The sequence below is a fragment of the Echiichthys vipera genome, assembly GCF_963691815.1.
Source record: "Echiichthys vipera genome assembly, chromosome: 3".
In the NCBI taxonomy this organism is placed as follows: Eukaryota; Metazoa; Chordata; class Actinopteri; order Perciformes; family Trachinidae; genus Echiichthys; species Echiichthys vipera.
The window spans coordinates 11,975,427-11,984,245 of NC_139828.1; the positions used below are offsets into that span (position 1 = coordinate 11,975,427).

The 8,819-nt window shown below is 45.2% G+C and overlaps 1 protein-coding gene across 1 annotated transcript in view; it reads left to right on the plus strand.

Moving 5' to 3' along the window:
* Positions 1-8,819, plus strand: part of shdb (Src homology 2 domain containing transforming protein D, b) — a gene marked incomplete at its 5' end in the record, with an annotated part of 21,121 nt that continues 12,302 nt past the window's right edge. Inside the window, 3 exons of the mRNA XM_083911249.1 lie at positions 1-333; positions 2,220-2,370; positions 4,870-5,097. Coding sequence (XP_083767375.1) covers positions 1-333; positions 2,220-2,370; positions 4,870-5,097 — 712 coding nt within the window. The remainder of the gene's footprint in view (positions 334-2,219; positions 2,371-4,869; positions 5,098-8,819) is intronic.

The window sequence follows — 8,819 nt, forward strand, 5'->3', positions numbered from 1 at the left end:
ATGGCCAAGTGGCTGAAAGACTACCTGAGCTTTGGCAGCAGGAAGGTGCCCCCGCAGCCGCCCACACCAGACTACACAGAGAGCGAGATCCTTAAAGCCTACCGACTTCAGAGGGACATGGACTTTGAGGATCCCTACGAGGACTCAGAAAACAGGTCCAGGGGCGAGCCTAGTACTTCTGAACCCGCCACACCTGTGTACGGGTCTCCCATGAAGTCATCCAGTGTGGATGTGAAATCTCCCAAACACAGACTGATCAAAGTGGACTCCCAAGAGCTGGGGCGCACCAAGATCCTCCTCAGTGCCGTTTCTTTAGAGGACCAGCAAGAGCCTGTAAGAGCCTCAGTTTCTCAGCATGTGTTTGTACAGTAGGTGTTCAGGGCAAAAAGCATGTGATGACAAATTTTTTTTATGTGGAGATGAGAGGGGGGGGGGGGGGGGATGAAGGGAAGGCAAGTAAGTTGTGTAAAATGAAAAACACTCTCCCGCTTCTCTCTCATTTAATTTCCATCACCGTGACAGCTTTATTGATCAGACTCCATAAGCAAGTGACTAGTAATGTGTGTCTCAAATATGCCTTGTTTACATAAATCACATGCCATGTGCCACATAAAGTCACTATCCTAGATGGAGGGAAGAATTATTGATGGCTTGAGCGGACCGCTGAGTCGGAGAGGGGTCACAGTCCCTTGAGTTTATGTCCTTCCATAAATAATAAATAGGGTTTAGTTTTGCAAGCTGAGAGAGACCCCTGCATGAGCACATGTCAGGGCCCATATACAATATGCCGTACGGTGATGTGCCAAGGGCCACAGGGAGGTTTAATTTATACTGCGGTTATGTTTGTGTCATCAGGACTGCAGTGCTTTCCCGGTTTTGTACTGCGCATGTTGTGCCGTAGAGAACATACGGGGCACTGTATGAACAAAGACAAACAGATGTTGAGACTGGACGACTTGAGCAGAAGCAAAGGATTTTACAAGGAAATGGTCCTTGCAATAATTCAGCTCACATATGCTGAGTAAGTTAAGGAGTATTTCAGGGTTTTCATCGCTGCAGTTAAATCCATGACTCCGCTCATGGAAAATGCTACAAGTGCGAAAGTCCTGAAGTGGATTGAAGTAATAGTCTTAACTCTAGTCGATAGCTAACCCCCACTACCCAACTCTCCTCCTGCTCTCATTAATTTCCCAGGGTCTGTGGGAACATCCACGCTCTAATTAACATAGCAGATTCCTGAGCTTCGACAGATAACCTGTTACCGAATCAACATGGGATTAGAATGTAATTTCGTGAGGGCGTGTGCTTGTCTAGCAGGAATTTGGGAAGCGAGACTTACTACAGCGATTTCCTTTGTCAGAGAGGGAGAGATGGGAAGAGAGCACTTTGCCAAAATGTGTGTGCGTTTGTAGGTATATGCACATGTAAGTGTGTGTGTTTGTGACCATATGGCTGCCTGTAGCTGTCAGTGTGCCAGCTGACCACCACTGTTTTCCTCCTGTGCTCGCATGAAAGAACAAATGCTCCTGACCGAACAACCAGCTCCCTCTTCACCCTCTGTGTCCGGCCAAAGAACACATCATGCTCAGACAGGATGGTTACGGGTTGTGTTGCATACAGCGTAAATGTAGCAACAATCATACTGTACAATCTAGTCCCTTCTTCAAGGGTTTTAAGGGGGAACTGTATTGTTCAGCCACTACATATACATAGCATTAGTGTGTTTTTTGTGATGTTGCACACTAAAGATGCAAATTAGTGTTTTGATGATACTCCAAAAGCGTTTTGCCTGTAACCAAACATACAGTTAACGTGCTATTCAGTGAGGATGTGATTGCTTGTCAAGAGTGCTGCGCTGCTCTCTCCATCTCTGGTCTTGATGAGCTATTGTCTGTGCAACACTTTCAGCATTTCATGTCCTACAGTCTGAATGCTCCTGATTATCAGAAAAAATATTCAGATCCCAGGAGGCTTTCATTCAAGTGTTTCAATCAAAAGTGTGACTGATATGCAGCTTTTACTAAATGCTGGCTGAAAATCAAACCCGTTATGGTCTGTCATTGCAGTTTTATGCCTGCAAGACAAAAACATTCAGACATTGGTTTGTATTTTTTTTTATATAACGTATAAAAGACATTTTCTTCCAAAGAGGACAAGCTGATGTTCTGTAACAAAACCCATTTGTCCTTATCAGTAAGTATGTGTTTTTCCCTTTTTAGGTGGTGCCGTCTGCTCCGTTGGCAGGCGACACAGATTATTCGGACCCATTCGACGCTCGCTTGGACCACAAGCCAGAAACAGATCTCAGACCTGTTCCCTGTGAGAACAACGGCTACATGGAACCGTACGAGGCCCAGAGGGTCATAACAGGTCAGGGGGTCAATGCGCCACACTGTTATCATAGAAGCATGGTGTTTTCGTTACATTCACTTGTATTAGTTTATTTCTGATAGCTCAACATATAGTAAACCATTTACATCCACACAAATAGTCAGAATTACCTTTATAATATGAGAGTAAGTGAACATCCTTACTTTCCAACCTCTTACCTGACATGTACATCACAATCCCGTATTATATTGCATTGCAGGTGCACCAACTCATGAATAAAAATACCATCATTGATCTCAATTCTGATCTTATCATTCTTTATCGCCCTTCGTTTTCTCTGGAGCAAAGTATTTCTGCCTTTACAGAATATTTCCACATTTCCCTCGGTTCTAAGAACACTAGTGTTAAATGAAGTATTCCTCAGTTTAATGACTCCAAAGTTAGCAGACTGTCCACTTCACGGTGCTTTGCGTTCATCACAGTCGGCTCTCAAATTGTCCCTTCAGAGATTTCTGCCATTTATCCAGTCTCAGACCCTCCCTCCTCCCTTGTCGTTTTCTCCCACACCATCGAGCTCACATCTATCGCTTTCCATTTGTCTCTCCTCCTATAACATCTCTGTCTGCCCCTTTCTCTCGCACTCTCCCTGCTCTGTCCCACTCATTTAGTGTAAAAGACTCCCCCTCCTCTTTCTCCATCTCTCTATCTCTCTTCATCTCGAGGGCTCTCCCCGACCCTCAGGGGTGTCTGTCTGGCTGTCTCTGTAATTTGTCCTATAGTGTGTTTTACGTCCTGTCCCCTCTCTCTGCTGTCCCTTTGGCTGCCATTTTGGTGGTCAAATATCAGGCTGGAAGTGAATGAAGCAGCCTTTCCATTTGCTGCCGATTGGAAAACCTTGGAAGAAAATCTTTTTTCTTGCTGCAGCTTGGAGAGATTAGATTCTTTGCTGTGATGGCAGAGTGTTTGGCATTGCATTGTTACAGCTCTTTCCTTGACTTTGAATTGGGCCTGTCACTCCAGGGCTGTCTGTCTGCCTGCTTTTGTCTGTCTGTCTCCGAGTCTGTTGATGCTCATTAAAAAACACAGCAGAGTGGCTAAGACAGATGTGAGATTGGAACAGTAATTATGTCTCACAAAGACTGTAGTGAAAAAACACCTGTGTGCTTCGACTGCACTTTTAGAGGGAAAAAAGCATCAAGGATTAAAGACTGGTCTCTGTTTCCAGCTCTGACATGCATCTGTATGCCTAAACACTTCCCCTCAATCTTCAATCGATGTCACTTTCCTATCACCACCCGTGTTTTTCCTACAATCATGTTTCCTATGAATATCTCGTTTTATTTCCTCCGTGTCTGTTATTATCCCTCCGCCTTCATCTTCTCCATCTCTGGGCTGTCGCTGAAGCCGCGGGTTCCCAGCGCAGGTAGAGCAGCGTTCAGCCCCGCTGTGCCTCTGTCTCGATGACTTACCATCAAACACTGACAGACCATCTCCTCCCTCCCTTGTCCTTCTCTCCCATCACCCCACCTCCTCCCCTTGTTTCCTCACCGCTTCCTTTCCCTCTTCCTTCTCCTCCTGCTCCTCACCCCACGCCACCTCTTTCCCTCCTTCCTCGCATTGCTCTTCCTCTCTCTCTTTCTCTCTCTCTTTTCTCTCCATTTTCCCTCCATTTTCCCTCCACCCTCTTCTTCATAACCTCAGGGCCTTTCCCCCAGGGCTTCCACTTGGTCGCCATGGTGACTACAGGGCCGCCCAATAGCGGCGTCTTGTCGTGTGAAGGTTAAAGTTTTTCTCTGCCTTTCACTGGGGAACCCTTCCATTTAGTCCTATTCCCTTCTCACGTGAGTGCACCTCCTTTGCAAGACCGCTGGCTGTGTGCACAAAAGATGCCTACTATTCATTTTCCCCTGATTTTGTACCACCTGTTTTTTTTAAAGGGTACATTTTTGAGGTCAGCATATCAAAGCGCCATTGATGATTACTGCTGCTTAAGCTTAGAGGCTCCTATTGATGCGTTTAGAAATCAGATTTCATCCTCTTGCTTGCGTCAATAATCTTAAAGCCTTTTAACTTATGGTCATATTTGATGCCACACAATAGTCGCAAGTGCTGAGATACATTTTTCGGTCGGAACCCACTGAGAAAGTGATGAAAATGTTAACGAGGGCCCATGGATGCTGTTGTGAGCTGTGCTAGATTGCTGCTGGGATTCAGGATGGAAGAGAGAAGGGGGGTTGGGTTTGTCTACCGTGTTGCAACTCAGCATCTAGCCCAAGGCCTTGTTAAGCCCCCCTATCTGAGATTCTGAGCTCACGGCAAGCTGTGTAAACATAATTTGTCTTTCTCCTCTAATTCTAGTCATTTCAGAGCTCAACAGGCTCTTTGTTTTACTTTGTAGTACAGAATAATATCACTCTAAGGGGAACTTCATCGCTACTGGCAAATATTATTTCTAAACATTTCCTACAGACTGGTTACACATCCAAGAATGTTTTATTTTTATTTGCGGCATGAATTATTTTGCATATGCATCAACAGAGCTGCAGCGTGGTCCAGGAGGAGGAAGGTCGCGGGGTGGGGTGCAGCTCTACGACACCCCCTATGAAGACGAGCGAGGCCAGCGCCTGGGTCTCGGTCTGTTGTACGCAGAACCTCAGGAGGAGGGCAAGGAGAGCAGCAGACTGCCGCAAGATGATGAGAGACCGGCTGATGAGTATGACCAACCCTGGGAATGGAAAAAGGATAACATCTCCAAAGCTTTTGCAGGTAAGATTCTGACAATATTCTGACTGTAATGTCAACAAAAATCAGGCAAAGGCTGCCGGCAAATCATGTAGGCTGTATAACAGATAATCGGTTAACAGTTCCAACACCTGATTTGAGTAGAACTCCAGGAACGGGACTATAACTGGTCGTGATGATTTTCAAACTTGAAAAATATGGCAACTGTTCTGGGAAATTTCTAAATTATACAGGAAATCAATTCATGAATACATTTTAGACTAGGTTCACGAAACTACTGAATCATGCTCCATTATATATTTAAATGGATATTCAGAGCGCTACAGAATGTGAGCTTTTAGCAAGAATTGAGGTTGTGAGATTTAGGATGGCTAAGCTAAGTGTGCAGGAAAATCATTTTAAACTGAACACCCAGTTTAATGCCCTCATCATCCATTGTATTGAGCTGCCTTTGAGCGAAACAATGAACCCCTACCACCTACTGCACAGACAACTGTACAGCTCCTGGGGCTTCGGGGTGTCACGCATTAAATGTAAGATATCTCACAAAGTATTTCTTTTTTCTCTAAAGGGAATTGTACAGTAGAATTAGTAAAAATTGTTAACACCAGGCTGTTTCAAAGGTCAAAGCCCTCCAAGGGGTTTACAGAGAGCCCAGCTGCTATTACTACGGAGTGAAATACTCATCTAACTGTCCTGACCTTTAATGTAGCGTGGGCCCCCATCACTGTATCTCCAAAGCCTTTTTTTTTTTTTTTTTTGCAGGACATGGAGAGTACCGTGACCTTCATTGTCTTGGCTCAAATGACACATAGCTTTCTCTTTCTTTTATTTAAACACCTTCTGGTCACTATTGATTTCTCGCTCTCTCACATATGACAGACCACAGTCACTCACAACAACCTGAGATGATCATTAGAATTGGTGTGTGTGTGTGTGTGTGTGTGTGTGTGTGTGTGTGTGTGTGTGTGTGTGTGTGTGTGTGTGTGTGTGTGTGTGTGTGTGTGTGTGTGTGTGTGTGTGTGTGTGTGTGTGTGTGTGTGTGTGTGTGTGTGTGTGTGTGTGTGTGTGTGTGTGTGTGTGTGTGTGTGTGTGTGTGTGTGTGTGTGTGTGTGTGTGTGTGTGTGTGTGTGTGTGTGTGTGTGTGTGTGTGTGTGTGTCAGTAGATGTCATACAGAAAAGGTTTGCGGAGGAACAAACAGAAAGCATATCATATTATCTGCAGTATTTCTAAAATATTTGGCGCGTTGCATGATTATCATTTTTCAAAGTTGCAGTGACATCGCATGTCAGATCCAACCCCATTATGTTCCATCTATTGAATATAACTGGAGGGAGGAAGGGAGTGAAGTAGAAGTAAGAGAGACAGAGGGGTAAAGAGAAAAAGAACTAGACTGATAGGTCATTTAGGACTGGATCACTGTAAGGCATGCAAGGCCAAGTCGGCTTAATTGAGCTGCATCTCCAAGTCACCAAGGTCAAGGTGATGGGATGATAAATCAACCTTGCCTCGTATGCACTCCCCTCCGTTCCCACTCTCCTCCCCTCTTTCTGTCCTGTGTGTGCCCCCCCTCTCCTCTCAGTTAATTACATGCCTGCTTGTGCATGACCGATCCAGTGCTAATAAGAGATGTTTTGCACACCATTGTCTGAACACGCACACATAGGCAGAGACATTCACACCGTGTTCAGGCTCAAATCGCATTAACCAAAGGAGCAGCAAGAAGACACCGTAACTTATTTGAGTGCGGAGAGGATTTCAAAAGGAGGAGCAAGACAGTTAATTTAAAAGCCAATACCACCTCTCACCTGCTAAGTACTCATTCCTTCTTTTATCCCCCTCCTGCCTTTCTCTTTGTGCCAAATACTGTATGCAATCCTGCAGAGCAGCGCTTACAGCACCATTTAGAGAACGCAATGTAGGAGTCGTCTGACCCCTTGTTTTTTTCCATTTGGAGTCAGCACTTTGAGCCGGCGTGCTGTCTGTCTGAGCCTACCAGAGCACTGAAGTGTAAACACACAAACAGTATTTTCCATTCTCACATTTAATCCATATTCCCAGACCTACTCAGCGTTGCTAGGCACGGCCCACATGTGAGAGAGGGAAGAGATGAAGAGGATGGAGCAGAAAAAGAGAGATGGAAAAGATGGAAAGAGGGGAGATGAAGAGAAGGTATGCGAAAGAGAGAGAGAGAGAGAGAGAGAAAGAGAAAGAGAGAGGGATGGACCAAGTAAGAAAATGGATAGAGAGGGTTTGGAGAAAGCTAGCCGGAGAGAAATGGAAAGGGACGTCCAAGGTTATGGTATGTTTGGTGGCAGCTCAATGGGTGTTTGTGGAGGCCCAGTGCTTCAGAGGGGAGGGGCGTTGAGGAGAATTAATGGTCGGGGGCTGTGGTGAGGTGAAACGAAGGGAGAGGAGGGGGAGTCAGGGCCATTGTGGCAGGGTGCAATCCGTCATCCGCTAACACTGGCGCACTCTCTCACACATATATACACCAACGCAGCGGCGGTGACAGCGCTGTCCCCACAACCCTCCCTCCCTGTGGATGTGACACACTCACTCAGATAACGTGCTACAGGGGGCAAAGGGGGGCATCGCAATCTGCCAACAGCCCCTCATCATCATCTACACACACATACACACACACACACACACACACGAATTCTATGTTTTTCCAGCTCTGATTATCAGGCCCTCTAATTCAAGGGTGAGAAGAGGTTGTGTGCATGTTGCCACAAATGAGTGTGTGGGTCGCTGGTGCATACCCTATGTGGATTTGCGTGCATTGCATTCATGCAAGCGCTTCTGGACAGAATCTCTCCAATTATGATTTTCACAGCTTATCCATGCTTAAATGTAATCGCCTGGGTGAATATAGCGTTCTGCGGCTATTTTTCAAAATGTACCAGAAATAAGCTTGCCTCCAAAGCATTTCATCTATTTTCTTGTGGATATGGACTCCACTTCAGCCAGCTGTGCGAGGGTGAATCTAGCTGTGCCCGAGGGGTCGGAAGTGACGGGCCCTCTCTCAGTTCCGTAGGTTTTAATTGCAACGTTAGAAATCTGTCACCATTCACCACCATCCAGCTCAAATGAAAGAAGTCATTAATTCTTGGAGGTCAATAGTCAATCCAGCAGTGAGAGATTGGCCCTGCAACCATTCAGCTCTAATTAGAGAGCTAATGAAAGACACAATCTCATTATCTCTATGATGCCCACACCTAATAAACAGATGAATGGGTGTTGCAGGTATTTCACGTTTGCAAGTTTATAGTCTTGTACAGGAGCTTTGAGCCGTTTGATGCAGATGATGGTCGTCTAAAGGCGGAGGAGTGTGCGCGTAATGAGGGAGCTGGAAATCTGGATGGTGAATGAATAACATTTCCACCCCTAGAAATTACTATTATGGTGCCATTGAGAAAAGCACTTCTCCTCTACTTGTTCTTGTGCAGCTGCTCATTAGGCAACAGCAGAAGACAGGGGCTGTGCAGGGAAGCTCCCGAGTATGAATGTGTGTGCCATAAAAGCAAGAGGGTGGTTGAAAAAAAAAATTGGTTCAGATAAACTCTTTGCACCACAGAAAAAAATGTTAAAGTGGGTATCTTTGTGATCCTATTGTTCATTTAACTATTCTTGTTTAATATAGATGTAATTGATTAATTTCAAACAAATGGCTGTTGAGGAAACTGCCCGTATAGCTTGAGTTTTTAATCATGTTAGAAGCATGGTTATATGGCAAAGTCGG